The 20,047-nt window shown below is 41.0% G+C and overlaps 1 protein-coding gene across 1 annotated transcript in view; it reads right to left on the bottom strand.

Moving 5' to 3' along the window:
* The window catches only part of LOC139377480 (pro-neuregulin-3, membrane-bound isoform-like), a 279,397-nt gene that overhangs the window by 121,080 nt on the left and 138,270 nt on the right, over positions 1 to 20,047 (bottom strand). The window contains exon 3 of the mRNA XM_071120511.1: positions 3,167 to 3,240. Coding sequence (XP_070976612.1) covers positions 3,167 to 3,240 — 74 coding nt within the window. The remainder of the gene's footprint in view (positions 1 to 3,166; positions 3,241 to 20,047) is intronic.

The raw sequence follows: 20,047 nt of genomic DNA on the forward strand, positions 1-20,047 counted from the left end.
TGTACCTTGTCACAACACAACTGATTGGCTCAAATGCATTAAGAAGGAAAGAAATTCCACAAATTAACATTTAACAAGGCACAACTGTTAATTGAAATGCGTTCCAGGTGACTACCTCATGAAGCTGGTTGAGAGAATGCCAAGAGTGTGTAAAGCTGTCATCAAGGCAAAGGGTGGCCACTTTGAAGAATATACTAAGGGCTAAATAAAGGATGTGTATGATGATGATGATGATGATGATGATAGAGAGAGAGATCCGTCCTGGGGCTCTGTTCACACACACAAACACACCCCACAGAGCCCCAGGACAGCAGCACAATTAGACCCAACCAAATCATGAGAAAACAAAAGATAATTACTTGACACACTGGAAAGAATTAACAAAAAAACAGAGCAAACTAGAATGCTATTTGGCCCTAAACAGCGAGTACACAGTGGCAGAATACCTGACCACTGTGACTGACCCACACTTAAGGAAAGCTTTAACTATGTACAGACTTAGTGAGCATAGCCTTGCTATTGAGAAAGGCCGCTGTAGACAGACATGGCTCTCAAGCGAAGACAGGCTATGTGCTCACTGCCCACAAAATGAGGTGGAAACTGAGCTGCACTTCCTAACCTCCTGCCCAATGTATGACCATATTAGAGAGACATATTTCCCTCAGATTACACAGATCCACAAAGGATTCGAAAACAAATCCAATTTTGATAAGCTCCCATATCTACTGGGTGAAATTCCACAGTGTGCCATCACAGCAGCAAGATTTGTGACCTGTTGCCACAAGAAAAGGGCAACCAGTGAAGAACAAACACCATTGTAAATACAACCCATATTTATGCTTATTTATTTTCCCTTGTGTACTTTAACCATTTGTACATTGTTACAACACTGTGTGTGTGTGTGTGTGTATATATATATATATATATAAATAATATATGACATTTGTAATGTCTTTATTGTTTTGAAACTTCTGTACGTGTAATGTTTACTGCTCATTTTTATTGTTTATTTAACTTTTGTATATTATCTACCTCACTTGCTTTGGCAATGTTAACACATGTTTCCCATGCCAATAAAGCCCCTTGAATTAAATTGAATTGAGTTCCTGACCACAATGTGTACACTATTTGTTGCTCCACTTCCTTCTCGGTCTCACCCTCTCCCTCTGTTATTCTGTTCCTCTAGGTCAGTGAACGCAAGAGAAGCGATGTGGAGACTCAGAGTTCAGCAGTAGAAGGCAGGAAGGAAGAGAAGTTAGAGAAGATAGTAGGGATAGAGATGTGGAGAGAGAAGAAGATGAGAGTAGAGGGAGAGGAACATGGAGAGGGAGAGGTTGGAGCCTACGTTTCCATGGAGTGTGTCTGCCCCAAGTCCCACCATTCACCCTTCTACCACACATCCTGGGCCTAAAGTGACAGAGGCAGGGATTTTGGAGTTGTTTTTAAAAGTGGTAGGAGTATGTTTTCTTTTATATCTGGTGTTTAAGACCATCCTGTCCGCATCCAATTCACTGAATCATTGTCAAAGTAGGCTTCTATTTATACATTGTGTCAGGCCTAGTGTGTACTAAATCTTAATGAGAGAGGTTCTCAATTTTTAAATAGTCTGAATAGATGTTTGCATTTTGCATTGTTATGGAAGCAATCATCTTTTTTAATACAATAGCCTACTTTGTGGGGGTGCATTTAGATTTTTTCTCAGGATTGTTTCTTTGAATCTTTCTTGATCTAAATCTTGTTGCTGTCACGTCTGCTCCTGCTCCTCCCCTCCGGCGTTCGACGTCGCCAGTATACTAACCACCGGTCCTGGGGTCCATCATTACGCACACCTGGCACCAATCATTACACGCACCTGCACATCATCATGAGGCCCACCTGGATTCCATTACCTCCCCTATATCTTTCACTCCTTAGGTTCTTTCCCCACTCAGTATTGTTCCTGTATTTATGCGTACCTGCTACTGTTATGTTGTCTCATTCCATGTTTGTTTTATTAAATGTTTTACCTGCTTCTCGATTCTCAGCGTCTCCGTTACCGTTGCATTTACTGAATTGTTGTCAAATTACTATAATGGGGCTGCGCTTCAAGACGTTTCATGTCATGTTGTTGCCTAAATCAAAACACTCAAGTGACAGTGTGACATGAATTTGTCCTACAAATCTTATAGGGAAATTGTGTACTTAAAACAGTCTCTGAACAGTTATTGTGTTTTGTATTTTCTCTTTATCTGTCTGTCTATCTAGTACTTGTTGCATTCACTGAATTGTCAAAGTAAGCTACTATTTCTACAGTTTGTGTCTGGCCTGCTCTGTACTAAATCTTATTAAGAGAGAAGTTATCTACATTTTGAAATGGTCTCTGAATAGTTTGCATTTTTACATTGTTACAGAAGTAAGAATCATTGTCAAATGGCTTACTTTGTGTGGGTTTTAAAATTCTTTCTGAACATTGTCCCCATGTCACATTTTGGATAAAAAAAAAAATGTTTATATGTAACTAATACATATACTATACTTGGTACATTTTGAGTGAGTAAAATAGACAAATGTACTACAATTTAAATACTCCAGGGTTTTTTGTTGTGTTAATAGTTTTTTGATAGCGAGGGTCTTTTACTCAATGGAAGACATGGATGTGGTGTCATATTAGAGAAGAGGTTGTGCTCTAAGTTAACTTGTAATTGTAACTCACTGCACTCTCTGTCAAAGGTTTTCAAGGTCTGTACGTAGACATTTGATTAGTTTCTATTCCATTTTGCCAGAACATTCCCAGAAGTAATAATAAATGTGTTGTCCAACTTCAGCTCAATTTTTCAACAACCTTGTGCCGGAATGCTCTTGCACATTTTTAAGGTAATTGTTCAGGCAGTTATATTCCAATAGGGATCTGGAATTCAAACATGCTATACTGTTTTTAGAATGTTTCTGAAGGACTACAAGGGCTGTGAACAATTTCAGAAGGCATTGTGTTCATCTTGAACAAGGCCGGTTTCCCAAAATAAACTTAAGGGTAAGTTCATCGTTAGATCCTTATTAGGAGCATCATTAAATCTCCGAACTGTTTCCCAAAACCGTCGTTAACGAAGTTGCACAGAAGACAGATCATTCTCTAATACTCTTTTGTTTTCACTTTAATTCTCGATCAATAGGAAGACAAGGCATGTACTTGGGTCAGATAAGATGGAGTCCGTCTTGGGTACAAACTGGTCACAGCGTAGTCCGTGGTAACCCTCTTTACACCTGCAACAGAAAAACAACAGAAGTTAATATCTGAGGTATATGGAGGAAAAACACACTTTCATAGCATACATGTGGGTAGAGTATGTGGGCGTGAGTAATTTTACTCATTGAGCAGACACTCTTATCCAGAGCGACATAAAATCATTGCATTTAACTAAAGTAGGCAAAAAAAATGACATATCACGATCATTGCAAGTAAAACCTGAGGTGAAGCCAAGGCAGATAGAATACTGGCCCACCCAATCAGGCTGGCTTTACATACAGTGCCTTGCGAAGGTATTCGGCCCCCTTGAACTTTGCGACCTTTTGCCACATTTCAGGCTTCAAACATAAAGATATAAAACTGTATTTTTTTGTGAAGAATCAACAACAAGTGGGACACAATCATGAAGTGGAACGACATTTATTGGATATTTCCAACTTTTTTAACAAAACAAACACTGAAAAATTGGGCGTGCAAAATTATTCAGCCCCTTTACTTTCAGTGCAGCAAACTCTCCAGAAGTTCAGTGAGGATCTCTGAATGATCCAATGTTGACCTAAATGACTAATGATGATAAATACAATCCACCTGTGCGTAATCAAGTCTCCGTATAAATGCACCTGCACTGTGATAGTCTCAGAGGTCCGTTAAAAGCGCAGAGAGCATCATGAAGAACAAGGAACATACCAGGCAGGTCCGAGATACTGTTGTGAAGAAGTTTAAAGCCGGATTTGGATACAAAAATATTTCCCAAGCTTTAAACATCCCAAGGAGCACTGTGCAAGCGATAATATTGAAATGGAAGGAGTATCAGACCACTGCAAATCTACCAAGACCTGGCCGTCCCTCTAAACTTTCAGCTCATACAAGGAGAAGACTGATCAGAGATGCAGCCAAGAGGCCCATGATCACTCTGGATGAACTGCAGAGATCTACAGCTGAGGTGGGAGACTTTGTCCATAGGACAACAATCAGTCGTATATTGCACAAATCTGGCCTTTATGGAAGAGTGGCAAGAAGAAAGCCATTTCTTAAAGATATCCATAAAAAGTGTAGTTTAAAGTTTGCCACAAGCCACCTGGGAGACACACCAAACATGTGGAAGAAGGTGCTCTGGTCAGATGAAACCAAAATTGAACTTTTTGGCAACAATGCAAAACGTTATGTTTGGCGTAAAAGCAACACAGCTGAACACACCATCCCCACTGTCAAACATGGTGGTGGCAGCATCATGGTTTGGGCCTGCTTTTCTTCAGCAGGGACAGGGAAGATGGTTAAAATTGATGGGAAGATGGATGGAGCCAAATACAGGACCATTCTGGAAGAACCTGATGGAGTCTGCAAAAGACCTGAGACTGGGACGGAGATTTGTCTTCCAACAAGACAATGATCCAAAACATAAAGCAAAATCTACAATGGAATGGTTCAAAAATAAACATATCCAGGTGTTAGAATGGCCAAGTCAAAGTCCAGACCTGAATCCAATCGAGAATCTGTGGAAAGAACTGAAAACTGCTGTTCACAAATGCTCTCCATCCAACCTCACTGAGCTCGAGCTGTTTTGCAAGGAGGAATGGGAAAAAATTTCAGTCTCTCGATGTGCAAAACTGATAGACATACCCCAAGCGACTTACAGCTGTAATCGCAGCAAAAGGTGGCGCTACAAAGTATTAACTTAATTAAGGGGGCTGAATAATTTTGCACGCCCAATTTTTCAGTTTTTGATTTGTTAAAAAAGTTTGAAATATCCAATAAATGTCGTTCCACTTCATGATTGTGTCCCACTTGTTGTTGATTCTTCACAAAAAAAATACAGTTTTATATCTTTATGTTTGAAGCCTGAAATGTGGCAAAAGGTCGCAAAGTTCAAGGGGGCCAAATACTTTTGCAAGGCACTGTATGTAAAAATATTATAATAATTAAATAAATGAACTGGATTTGTTGGTTGTGGTGTATCCTTACTAATCAGAAATGTTGAACATGCAGTAGGGAGTTCCTGGGATCTAATTGGTTATATTGCAATCATATGGTTAAAATGTAATCACATGCGCATAGCCTACAGTCGGGAATGGCAAATATCAAATAGCTGAATGTCGAGTTGCTACTGCCAGTGAAAAGCACCAATAATAGGCCGTTCACAATACTTAATCACTGGTAAAACACAAAATTCACATATATTCCTGATTATCCTTTCAAATTATTGTGTAGTCTAGTTTATTCCCATTAGTATACCAGGACTAATCTCTTGGGACCAGTGGAGACAGTTGACCATGTCACTGATGAGTGCACATATTCACTGTCTATCATTGGGTGATTCAGTGACACTGGATGGATGTCCTTTTTCGTAGGCCTAGATTAGATAGTTGCATTCCACACAAGGTCGTGTTTATTGATTTTAGTTTGTCAGTGTCCACAGAATATGCCTACCCTGCCATCTTTTGTAGTATTAAATATTCTGGTAATGTCTCCAGTGATTTAAAGTGTTGTAAAATTGCATAAAATGTTTATAAAAGGCACAAATAAATTTACTGAATGTGTGCAAAAAAAGGAGAAGAAACACCAAACAATCTTTTTTGAAAACAGTGTGTTACATTATTAGCCTAATTTATGACTATCCAATCTACTCCTCACATAGGCTATCTTACTTTAGTCTGCAAATGCAATGATAGATGCATGCAATGATTTATCATAAAGATTCATTTTTGGGTGAAAAAACAGCTCCCCAAACTTGAAACTCATGCCCCGCCTATGGTGTTGTGCATTTCATTATTGTTTACTGTCAGACTCGGACAGTCGGCCTGTTTTGCCAGCTTTGTTTTGCCAGCTTTGTTGTTGTAAGAGGTAGTGTAGGTGCGCTGCCTACATGGCAATAATACAACAGACATGTTTGCAAAGGGACATTTGTGGTGTTTCTTGGTCACATGTATCCTTTGCTATCTGTTGAAGGATACAATGTAATTGCACAATTTTCCACTTAAATCTGGAGTATTTTTGCTGTAATGTTGGCCCAGTCATTTTTACTTAGGACTGGCCACACTGCAATTTATGCCTAAGCCACTGACTTTAACTTTCTTGAAAACAAGCTACTATCTGCCAAATCAGTGCCATAAAGGGTGGAAGAGAAGACAAGTGCGCATATATATATATATATATATATATATATATATCTCATCTTCAGCACAAAGGAAACAGGGAGAGAAATAAGACATTCGAGAGGATTCAAATGAGGGGGGAGGCCAATAATGCTAAGGACGAGGGGACTAAAAGAGAGACAAAGGAAAAGAATAGGGCAACCCCACTGATAGCACAGTCCTGACAGTATTGTCATGTCCCAGTGGAGCTATTGGAAGGACTCGCTTTCTTCTAGACCTGGTTTCAAACAGGATTCATTTTCTTACACTTAGTAGACACTGGACTTCACATGATTCAGTTGTGATATTTTAGGTTTTCTTCAAGCAAAGAGCCTCTAGCTAGCTATCATTAGCTGGCTGGCCCCCTAGCGGACGTTATTCATTTCCCAGAGCTGTTTGCTTTTCTCGTTAGAGCCTAACGTTAGGCATTTTTGGCACTTTGTTCATTGTTGTTTAATAACTAGCTAATGTTAGCTGGATGGCTAGTTTGAATTTGCTAACGTTACGCGACATGTGTGGTCTTAACTTCTTATGGCTGCAGGGGCAGTATTGAGTAGCTTGGATGAAAGGTGCTCAGAGGTGCTCAGAGTAAACTGCCTGCTCCTCAGTCCCAGTTGCTACTATATGCATATTATTATTAGTATTGGATAGAAAACATAAAACACTGGAGTTTCTAAAACTGTTTGAATGATGTCTGTGAGTATAACATAACTCATATGGCAGGCAAAAACCTGAGAAGAAATCCAAACAGGAAGTGGGAGGTTGGTTGATTTTCAACCCAGACCCTATTGAATACACAGTGGGATATTGGTTATGTTGCACTTCCTAAGGCTCCCACTAGATGTGAACTGTCTTTAGAAACTTGTTTGAGGATTCTACTGTAAAGTGGGACCGAATGAGAGGAATGAGTCAGAGGTCTGCCAGCAGTCACGTGCTGGTCATGCGCATTTCACATGAGAGGTAGCTGCGTTCCTTTGCTTTTCTGAAGACAAAGGAATTCTCCAGTTGTATTATTGAAGATGTATGTTAAAAACACCCTAAAGATTGATTCCATAGATCGTTTCACAAGTTTCTACGGACTTTGACAGAACTTTTTTACATTTCGTCTTTTATCAATGTTGTTAAATTTTAACTAGCTAACGTTAGCTGGTGTCGGCATTTGAGCTTGTATGTTTATTGTGGTATAGAGTAATGCAAGGAGAATACAATTTCCAATGCAAGAACCCAACTGATGCCCCAACTGTGCATGGCTGCATCTCACTGTAGGTTATTTGTATCTCTGTTTGTTTTTGTTTACTGTTACTATAACTAGTCTAAATATAGATTGTGTCATGCCTTTATCAGTCTGATATTTTGTTTTCTAGGCCTACTTGGTACTGCTGTTTTGTCCTGTTCTCATTCACAGTTGTGTAGGTATTCTAATCCAAACTGCTATTTTTAATGTTTGTTTGCATGCTTGAATAACTAGGCTACTGCTTTCGGTATTTATTTTGCATTAGTTTGGTAAGACAGCTGTGTGTACGCTATGTACTGTATTTTGTACCCTGTAGTCATTACCAAAATGGCCTTGCTTTCGTGTGTAGGTGCTGACCATTGTGCTGATACAATTCAGGCTACAGATTTTGAGCCAATCTCCACTGTCACTTCAAAAGCACTCAATCAATGGTCTCGGAGTCTTTTGTGGTATAGAGTGATATAAGCAGAATTCAATATAATTCCAATGCAAAATCCCCCAAAATTGTGCCCCTTAACCGATTTCAACTACCCGCTTATTCACTTTACCCTGGTGCTGGGTCTGCAGTGGTCATAAACAATTAATGCATTATCAAGACGGATCAGTCAGAATCATTGGTTGCATCTCAGTTTCATTCACCTAGGATACTTTAGAACACATTTATTCTCTCTCCTTCAAACATGTATTTAGGACTAATGTATATTATTATTATTATTATTATTATTATTATACCATGCTGGTCATTTATGAACATTTGAACATATTGGCCATGTTCTGTTATGATCTCCACCCGGCACAGCCAGAAGAGGACTGGCCACCCCACATAGCCTGGTTCCTCTCTAGGTCTCTTCCTAGGTTTTGGCCTTTCTAGGGAGTTTTTCCTAGCCACCGTGCTTCTACACCTGCTTTGCTTGCTGATTGGGGTTTTAGGCTGGGTTTCTGTACAGCACTTTGAGATATCAGCTGATGTACGAAGGGCTATATAAATACATTTGATTTGATTTTGATTTGATTCCACGCTTCAAGATTGCTTCGATCACGTGGATTGGGATATGTTCCGCATTGCGTTAAACATTGACGAATACGCTGATTTGGTGAGCCAGTTCATTAGCAAGTGCATTGGGTATGTCGTACCCACAGAAACTATTAAAACATGGCAGCATTCACGTGAAACCTAAAGCGCGAACCACTGCTTTTAACCAGGGCAAGGTGACCGGAAACGTGACCGAATACAAACAGTGTAGCTAGTGTAGACCCTGGGTCTCGACCCCTGCCCTGTGCAACTGGTTACTGGACTTCCTGACGGGCCGCCCCCAGGTGGTGAGGGTAGGCTAACAACATCTCCACCCTGCTGATCCTCAACACTGGGGCCCCACAAGGGTGCGTTCTGAGCCCTCTCCTGTACTCCCTGTTCACCCACGACTGCGTGGCCATGCACGCCTCCAACTCAATATCAACACTTCAGTGGTATGCTTGATTACCAACAACAAGACGGCCTACAGGGAGATGAGGGCCCTCGGAGTGTGGTGTCAGAAAAATAACCTCACAATCAACATCAACAAAACAAAGGAGATGATCGTGGACTTCAGGAAGCAGCAGAGCGAGCACCCCTCTATCCACATAGATGGGACAGTAGTGGAGAGGGTAGATAGTTAAGTTCATCAGTGTACACATCACGGACAAACTGAAATGGTCCACCCACACAGACAGCATGGTGAACAAGGCGCAGCAGCGCCTCTTCGACCTCAGGAGGCTGAAGAAATTCAGCTTGTCACCAAAAGCACTCACAAACTTCTACAGATGCACAATCGAGAGCATCCTGTCGGGCTGTATCACCGCCTGGTACGACAACTGCTCTGCCCACAACCGTAAGGCTCTCCAGAGGATAGTGAGGTCTGCACAACGCATCACCGGGGGCAAACTACCTGCCCTCCAGGACACCTACACCACCCGATGTCACAGGAAGGCCATAAAGATCATCAAGGACAACAACCACCCGAGCCACTGCCTGCTCACCCGGCTATCATCCAGAAGGCGAGGTCAGTACAGGTGCATCAAAGCTGGGACCGAGCTTCTATCTCAAGGCCATCATACTGTTAAACAGCCACCACTAACATTGAGTGGCTGCTGCCATACATGTAAAAAATGAATCACTAGCCACTTTAAACAATGACACTTAATATAATGTTTACATACCCTACATTACTCATCTCATATGTATATACTGTACTCAATAGCATCTACTGCATCTTGCCTATTCCGTTCTGTACCATCACTCATTCATATATCTTTATGTACATATTCTTCATCCTTTTACACTTGTAAGGTAGCTGTTGTGAAATTGTTAGGTTAGATTACTCATTGGTTATTACTCCATTGTCGGAACTAGAAGCACAAGTATTTTGCTACACTCGCATTAACATCTGCTAACCATGTGTATGTGACAAATAAAATTGATTTGATTTGAGTTAGTGTAAAAACAGCTTGATTGCGGTGGCAGCACCAGAGAAACTGGGCAGAAAGAAGTAATGCTTCAAATATAGCAGTTCTATTATTGAGCCTCTCATTCACCTTAATTGCCGGCCTCAACACGTTACGGAAAGAGATTAACTGAATAGGAAGCTCTGGGGATACTGGACAGCCAATAAATTGGCAGATGAAAACTTATCATCTTTAGCAGACAACAGTTCTTGAGGGCTTGAACAAAAAGTGATTTTCGATTTAATGTCTACTGGTGAACTGGAAATTGAGTTGTGTGGTTGGAATATCAACAGTCCCTTATCTCTGGTATATCTTGGCATGCATCATTCAAGACTAAGTTTAAATTGTATGCAGCGCAATGGATAAATAATGCACAATGTTTCAGGAAAGTCTGTGATGGCAATACTCAGTAGAAAAAACAGTCGGGCTGCAAACTGGACCAACAGGCCATGATGAAAACATTTGCACACAAAAATGCAAGGAGATGCAGTAGGATACTGTAGGCCTCTATGTAGAAAAAAAAGAGAAAGACAAGCACAGACGCAGAGACACTTTTTCTAAGAGAAAGAGGACTTCAGGAGACTTTTAATTTGATGTAATTTACCTTGAATATTGCAGCCCTTTTGTGTAGGCTATTATTTCCCAGACACAACTTTCTGAGTTCAACAATAAAGTGGCTGAATTCATCCTCAAACCGACTTATTTTTTCCTCATTGTTAGGTTATTTGATGTGTAATTTTTTATAAAATGTTCATGAATAGCAGCTAAATAACAGCTTAATATGTACTAAGTTACACTGCACAATGAAACAATTCCTGGTAAGCTAGAGTTTAGGGTGGACTGACTGTATTCTTTGTCATTAAAAGATTAAAAGACTGGTTTTACATATTTATGTTGTTTTTCGAATGCACAGATCGCTTTGTAAATTCTGAAAGAAACTATCGGTAGTTCGAAAATGTGGCATCATATTTCTGTCATACTGCTTTGTTGACAACTCAAATCTCCTCATGCACCGGGTATTCAGCCAATCAGCGGCCACTCGCTATGTCCCAAAAGTCACACTTTTGCCTATGCCCTCAAAAGTAGTGCACTATATTGGGAATAGGGTGCCATTTGGGATGCATCCCCAGTCTTCCTTAAAAATATATATGTTTAAAAAAATAAACATTTTATGTGTTATTTCTAACATAAATTAGGGGTAGTTTATTACATACAACCGGAAATAACTTTTGGACATCAGAGTGACGGTAACTCACCAGCATTACAACCAGGAATACAACTTTCCCAAATTGTATCCTTTGTTTTGTACCCCTCAAGGGAATTGAACTGATACCAGAGGCTGATCCAAAACACCGCCAGCGAAGAAGAGGTATTCAGAGTGGACTCTTAGTTCGACTCAGGACGCACGCACACCACCTACCGCTTCCTAGTATATTACTCGCTAATGTTCAGTCTCTGGATAATAAAGTTGACGAGCTCAGGGCTAGGATCTCCTTCCAGAGAGACATCCGGGATTGTAACATACTATGTTTCAGGGAAACATGGCTCTCTCAGGATATAGAGTCTGAGCCCATAAAGCCAGTTGGGTTCTCAGTTCATTGCGAGGACAGGAGTAAAGATCTCTCCGGGAGGAAAAAGGGAGGGGGTGTATGTTTCATGATTAACTACTCATGGTGTGATTGTGAAAACATACAGAAACTCAAGTCCTTTTGTTCACTCGACCTAGAACACCTGACAATCAAATACTGACCGTATTACCGCCCAAGATAATTATGTTCGGTTATAGTCACAGCCGTGTATTTTCCCCCTCAAGCCGATACCACGACAGCTCTCAAATAACTACACTGGACTCTATGCAAACTGGAAACCACATATCCTGAGGTCACATTTATTGTAGGGATTTTAACAAAACCAATCTGAGAAAACCGCTACCGACGTTCTACCGACACATTGACTGTAGAACTTGCTCTGAGAAAACATTGGACCACTGCTTTTTTCAACTTTCGAAATGCCTACAAGGCCCTCCCCCGCTCTCCCTTCGGCAAATCTGATCACGACTCCATTTGCTTCTCCCTTCCTATAGGTAGAAAGTACCCGTGCTACAGACTATTCAACGCTGGTCTGATCCATGCCTCAAGATTGTTTTGAACACGCGGACTGGGATATGTTTCGGGTAACCTCTGAAAATAATATTGAGGAATATACGGTGACAGAGTTTATCAGGAAATATATAGCAGATGTTGTACTCACTGTGACTATTAAAACCTACCCAAACCAGAAACTGTGGAGAGATGGCAGCATTCTCGCAAAACTGAAAGCGCAAACCACAACATTTAACGATGGAAAGGTGACTGGGAATATGGTTGAATACAAACATTGTAGTTATTCCGTAAGGCAATCAAACAGGTAAAATGTCAGTACAGAGACAAGTGGAGTTGCAATTCATCGGTTCAGACACGAGACTTACAGTGGGTATAGAAAAGTCACCACCCCCTTTCAAAAGGTTCACCTTTTGTTGCCTTACAGCCTGAAATGAAAACACATCCAATTTGACTTTTTCTGGCTTTATTTACACACAGTAAGTGAACCATTTTTTTAAAAACTCATTGCAAGTAAAACAGTAAAATTCCCTATTTGGAAAAGTGACCCCCCCCTTAGAATTGCAAACTTGCTGCGGTATATCCAATCACCTTCCAGATCACAAATAAATCAATTGTAGTGACTTTGATTAGTTCAGAAAAAGCTCCACTGCTTAGTAGTGCAATTCAAAGCAAAGAATCCAATATGGGCCGAAATGGATTTAAGGGATCTACGAGGTAAAGTTGTGGAAAGGCACAAGTCAGGGGATGGACCCCTCGGAGAACAGTTAAGACCATTATTAAGAAGTGGAAGGCTTATGGCACCACCCAGACCCTGCATAGATCAGGCCGTCCCTAAAAAACTGGATGACCGGGCAAGGAGGAGACTGATCAGAGAGGCTACCAAGAAGCCAATAGCGACTTTGAAGGAGCTTCAGGAATTTATGGCAAAGACTGGTCAATGTGTGCATGTGACCACAATATCACAAGCGCTCCACAAATCTGGGTTCTATGGGAAGGTGGCAAGAAAAAAAACAGTCCTCAAAAAAAGCCACATCAAGTCTCATTTGAGCTTTAGTAAAAAGCACATTGTAGATTCCGAGGCCAAGTGGCAAAAGGTGCTGAGGTCAGATGAGACCAAATTGAACTTTTTGGCCTAAAATCAAAACAATATGTCTGGCGAAAACCCAATACATCTTTCCACACAAAAGACCTCATACCTACTACAGTAAAGCATGGCGGTGGCAGCACTTGTCAGGATAGAAGGGAAAATAGACCGTGCAAAATACCTGCCAGGAAGATGAAAATGGGAAATGGTTCAACATGACAATGACCCAAAGCACACCAAAGCAACCGTACAGTGGCTGAAGGACAAGGAAGTGAATGTCCTTGAGTGGCCTAGTCAGAGTCCCAACCTAAATCCCATTGAGAATCTGTGGAATGACTTGAAAAGTACGGTCCAAGAGCGTTCACCATGCAATATGATTTTGCTTGAACAATTCTGCAAGGAAGAATGGGCAAATATTGCACAGTCTGGTTGTGCGAAGTTGGTAGAGATGTATTCAAAGAGACTCATGGCTGTAATTCAAGCAAAATGTGGTAGCACCAAGTTAATACTCAGGGGGGTGTTCACTTATCCAAATAGGGTATTTTACTGTTTCAATTTTTATACATTTTCTGAATCCCCCCCCCCCCCCACACTTGGATATTATGGGTTACTGTTATGGTGATTTTTCAGTAGCATATTGTGAAATAATAATGTAATTAAACAGAACCCTTAAAAGGTTTAAAGGAATCTGTAACCACACCTGTATAGCATAAGTAAAGCCAATATACAAAAGAAATACACACATTGTAATCCAGATGCATGCCTGGATAAGAAGGGTCATAATCAATATAATGAATGTACTTATGACTCTAGCCTGGTGGGTGCTGATATAATCTATATAATGAATGTACTTGTGATTGCAGCCTGGTAGGGGCACCTATATTTTTTTACCAAACTGGCACAGTTGCGCCACCAATATAATCGGTTAAGTGATTTGTAGAGTGATAAATGATTTGTAGAGGCGGGAAAAAGCCTGCCTCAAAGAAAGAACTTAGGGTGTGAAACAATAGTGGCGCTAAGCCAAAAAGAGTTGATCATTTACATAGAGAGGAGTGACTATGTATGTGATGTAAAGATTAAACTGTATTAAAGGAGTGTGCTGAGGCTGGGAGAAAACAGTTGATTCATAGACCAGCTCGGCTGGTTACTTTGTAATAAAGTCTACTTTGAATTCACAAGTTCTGGTATCTGAGAAATATTATTGGACCAATATTTATATGACATAAACGGCGAGCTTGCCAGGAGTGGCTACAATGGACCAATAAATGATGGAAAATCTTCGGCTTCAGACGGGTCTATCTGGACGAATTACACAAACCTTAAGGTAAGCAATGTTCTTACTTATAGTATAACGTTTTTGGTTCGTTTCGAGAGCAGTAGATCACCAAGTAGGTCTCTCCAAATTGAATGTACTAAAGGATATTGAGAGCTTTTGAATTGAATGAATGCACGCAAAATAATGAAAGAAATGCTTTGGGGGTTACAATAGTTAACAGATAATATTTGTGTGGACCACTGTGGATTGGGAGTTGTGTGCTTCATCTGTTTTGGATGGTTCAGTTGAGTGGGTTAATTCTCTTGTTTTATGGGAGTTCATCTGACCTTTTTGATCAGTCTATTTGAGTTAGGATTGTTTTGTCTGATTCAGTTTGGCCAGACTTGTTTGTTCAACCTGTTTGAGTTTGTGAGCGCAATTAGTTGCAAACGCAATTCATTCATCTTATTCAATCAATCCGAGTCATTCAATCACTCAGACGCTCATCTGGGGTATTTGGTTGATATCGTTCAATTCATCTGTCTGCCCTGTTGACTGTTCTGCTCAATCCATTTTGGGACGGCAGCTGTCCATCTGCATGGTCGAATACAAATAAGCAAAGTCCTATGGTTACCTCTTTATTGTGTCAATAAAGGACTGCTCAGACAGGCAACAATCCTCTGGTTACCGCTTTGCTGTGTTGAGGAAGTGAATCAGCAAAGGACTGCTCAGACAAGCAAAAATACTATGGTGACCGCTTTGCTGTGTTGAGGAAGTGAATCAGCAAAGTACTGCTCAGACAAGTAAAACCCTGTATAATACCGCTTTTCCGTGTGAGGAAGTGTATCAGAGAAGGGCTGAATTTGCAGGTCGCTTAGGAAAGCGTACAAGGTGTGTAAAAGTGAGTGTGGAAGTTCTCTGCTGTTGGTGGACAGGGGGTCATACACCTCTCCTGGACAGTTGCTTAGGTGCGGCCTGGCAGAGGGGACGTGCCCAGTCTCCGCTGAAGCAAGAATAAGTGTGAAAGTGACTGAAAACTTTGTCCTTGGTGGGGAAAGGGTTGCACACCTCTCCTGGACCGTCACTTGAGTGTGACCTGGTAGGGAGGATGCACCCGGTCTCACACTAAAGAAGGAAAGTGTGAATGGTGCACGAATGTCTATTGAAGTATTAAAAATAGAAAGCTATAAGCTGCCAAGTGGTCTAGAAATAAGACAAACAAGAATAAAAAGGCCATTTATGAGGCTAACTACAAAAAGGCAGTGGCAGACAGGAGGAATAAGTGTACTGTGAGAAAAACAAACACACACATTTAAAATAACTGAAATTTGGCTAGGAGAGTCAAGAATGTGGATAAATTACCAGTAGAAAAGTAAATAGCACGATAAAATGAAACTAGAGAGCAAAGAATAATACGGATATTATAGGAGGCTAAAGGAATAACCAGACAACAAATAAAAAAAACAAATAGAAATATCAGTAGCCCTAAGATAGGTAAGGAAGATAATAAATAAAAGAAGCAATACTAAAAACACAAACTGTCACCAGACTAACATGAACTTCTTGGTGACAGGGGGGCAGTATTGAGTAGCTTGGATGAATAAGGTGCCCAGAGTAAACTGCCTGCTACTCTGTCCCAGATGCTAACATATGTATATTATTAGTAGTATTGGATAGAAAACTCTGAAGTTTCTAAAACTGTTTGAATGAAGTCTGTGAGTATATCATAACTCATATGGCAGACCAAAACCTGAGAAGAAATACAAATAGGAAGTGAGAAATCGATTTTCAACAGTGCCTATTCAGATTCCTGATAGTTATGGATGTGCTTGCACTTCCTAGGGCTTCCACTAGATGTCACCGTCTTTAGATCCTAGTTTTAGGATTCTACTATAAAGGAGGGGCTCATAGGAGCTCTTTAGGTGAATGGTCTGGCAGAGAGCCTCGGTCTCAAGACGCGCGCTCCCGACAGTATGCTCTCGATCCAATGCTTTTCTTCAGACAATGAAATTCTCCAGTTGGACCCTTATTGATGATTTAATTTAAAAAACATCCTAAAGATTGATTGCAAACATCATTTGACTTTTTTCTACGACCTGTAACGGAACTTTGAGTTTTTGTCTGGAGGAAGTGCTCGCTCCTCATGAAGATGGAATACTGGGCTGAACACGCTAAGTGGCTAAATGATGGGCTTTATGGAACAAATCAGTAATTTATTGTCAAACTGGGATTCCTGGGAGTGTCTTCTGATGAAGATCAAAGATAAGTGAATATTTATAGTATTTTTTCTAACTAATGTTGACGCCAAAATGGCGGCTATTTCTTTGGCTGAAATGGGTACTGAGCGCCCTTCTCAGATTATGCTTTTTCCGTAAAGTTTTTTTGAAATCTGCCACAGCGGTTGCATAGAGGATAAGTCTCTTTAATTCTGTGAATAACACTTGCATCTTTTATGAATGTTTATTATGAATATTTCTGCAAAATCACCGGATATTTTGGATCAAAACATTACTGCACGTAACGCACCAATGTAAACTGAGATTTTGGGATATAAATATGCACATTATCGAACAAAACATACATTGTGTAACATGATGTCCTAGGAGTGTCATCTGATGAAGATCAAAGGTTAGCGATTGGGTTTATATTTCTGCTTTTTGTGACTCCTTTCTTTGGCTGGAAAATGGCTGTGTTTTTGTGACTTGACTCTGACCTAACATAATCATATGTTGTGATTTCGCTGTAAAGCATTTTTGAAATCGGACACCACGGGTAGATTAACTTCTTGACGCTACCCATCCCATAAGCATGTCCCAGTTTAGGTTACCTAGTAGCACGAGCTCAGAAGATAGATGGTGGCAATCAATTCACATATGGTATCGAGGGCACAGCTGGGGACAGAGGGAGGTCTATACCAAGCGGCAACAGTGAGAGACTTGTTTCTGGAAAGGTGCATTTTTAGAAGTAGAAGCTCGAATTGTTTGGGTGCAGACTTGGAGAGTAATACAGAACTCTGCAGACTATCTTTGCAGTAGATTGCAACACCGTCCCCTTTGGCAATTATATCTTGGCGGAAAATGTTATAGTTAGGAATGGAGATTAAGGTTTTTGGTGGTTTTCCTAAGCCAGGATTCAGACACGGCTAAGACATCCGGGTTAGCAGAGTGTGCTAAAGCAGTAAGTAAAACAAACTTAGGGAGTAGGCTTCTAATGTTAACATGCATGAAACCAAGGCTTTTACGGTTACAGAAGTCAACAAATGAGAGCACCAGGGGAGTGGGAGTGGAGCTAGGCACTGCAGGGCCTGGATTAACCTCTACATCAGAGGAACAGAGGAGAAGTAGGATAAGGGTACGGCTAAAGGCTATACGAACTGGCCGTCTAGCACATTCGGAACAGAGAGTAAAAGGAGCAGGTTTCTGGGCACGATAGTATAGATTCAAGGCATAGTGTACAGACAAAGGTAAGGTAGGATGTGAGTACATTGGAGGTAAACCTAGGCATTGAGTAATGATCAGAGAGATATAGTCTCTAGAGACGTTTAAACCAGGTGATGTCATCGCATATGTAGGAGGTGGGATAACATGGTTGGTTAATGAGCAGGGTTAGAGGCTCTACAGTGAAATAAGACAGTAATCACTAACCAGAACAGTAATGGACGTGACATATTGATATTAGAGAGAGGCATGCGTAGCCAAATGAACATATGGGTCCACAGCGATTCAGACATTTAGCAGTCCGATGCTAACACGCTAACAGTTAGTAGGCCGGGTCTAAACAAGCTAGCAGTTAGCAGATCGGGTTAGCAAGCAAGCAGTTACCAGGGGCTAGTAGTTAGCAGACCGGGTTAGCAAGCATGGAGTTACTAGGGGCTAGCAGTTAGCAGACCGGGGCAGGCAAGCTTGCAGTTAGTAGACTGGGGCTAGCAAGTTAGCCTTTGGGGGACGTCGCGATGGGGGTAAGTCTGTGTTTGCCTCTTCATGCGGTGACGTCGATAGACCAGTCGTGGAATTAGTAGGGTTCCAAGTTGCTCTAGGTAGCCGGCCTAGCACGCTGGAGGGGCCTGTTGGAATCCTCGGGCAGGTTATGTCGGTATTCCAATTGCAGAGGATCGGCGGGGTTCTGTGCCTCGTACCGGCACTAGAAGGGGTCCGGATTTTTTAGCCCAGGAGTGAGCCGGGAGATGGGTCTAGCATGGGCTAGCCCCAGGCTAGTTGTTGCTAGCTACGGGATGGAAACATTAGCCAGGAATAGTCAACCCGGGTTGCGGTTAGCTAGCTGTGATGATCCAGATGAAAAGGTTCAGAGTTTGTGGTAGGAATTCGGGAATATGGAGAGAAAAATACGTCCGTTATGCTCTGGTTTGAAACGCAAGATATGCAAGATATGCAGTGGTAAGAAAACAAGTAAAATCATTTGCAGAGGAAAAAAAAAGAATACTGTCCACAACCATGTTTAGCTTAGTTGGTAGAACTAAAAGCTCTTACTGCAGCATGTGTTTTAGGAAAAGGGAAAACAGTAAACATATATACTGACTCAGTATGCCACTTATTTGGAGCTGTGTGGAAACAAAGAGGATTTAAGAAAAGTGATGGAACACCCATACAACATCACTAACAAATTTTAAAATTAATGACTGCATTGATGTATCCTAGAAAGCTAGCGATAATAACATGCCAAACAGACAAAAAGGAAACGACTTTGCTGTTAAAGGAAATAATGCAAAAAAGGCATCTAAATGTACCATTCCAATTTTAACAGCCCCAATGGTTATCATTGAATCCACACATATCCAGATGATATCATTAAGATGCAGGAACGAGCCAGACCTTATGAGCAATCCATGTGGCACCAAAGGGTGGAAACCAAAGATAGCAGGGGATTATGGAGAACCCATAAAGGGACCAAAAAGGCACCTGCTACATTGCTTAATTTGCTTATTACTGATGTGCATGGTTTGGACCCATGCGCTAGGGGGGAAGTGGTAAGAACATTTTTAAAGCAAGGCTACTGGTCACTATACCTACAGGCACTGGTGGATGAGGCATTAGCAAAGTGTGAGATATGTGCACAAAACAATGTACGAAAAGGGATAACCACACCCATAGCCCATATACCAGTCCCAGGAGGACCAATATGACACCTAGTAATGGACTGTGTGGATATGATAAGGATGGTAAATGGCAAGAGATACATGCTGTTTATCATAGACAGATTCAGCATATGGGTAGAGGCAGTATCATCAGCAGATCAGGGATCAGGAACAGTGATACAATTCTTAACCAGAGAAGTAATATCCAGGTTTGGAATACCAACAGAAATTAGTTCAGACAATGGATTAGCATTTATTCAATAGAACAGATAAAACAGATAATACCGCAGCTAAGGATTAAGCAAAGGCTGGGATGTGTTTATCACCCCCAGTCACAATGGTAGAAAGGATACATGGTACTCTTAAGGCTAAGATAAATAAGATGTGTGCTAGTTGCAAGGCTTAATTGGGTGGATGCACTACCACTTGCTCTAATGAGGTACCG

Source organism: Oncorhynchus clarkii, chromosome 20 (assembly GCF_045791955.1).
Source record: "Oncorhynchus clarkii lewisi isolate Uvic-CL-2024 chromosome 20, UVic_Ocla_1.0, whole genome shotgun sequence".
In the NCBI taxonomy this organism is placed as follows: Eukaryota; Metazoa; Chordata; class Actinopteri; order Salmoniformes; family Salmonidae; genus Oncorhynchus; species Oncorhynchus clarkii.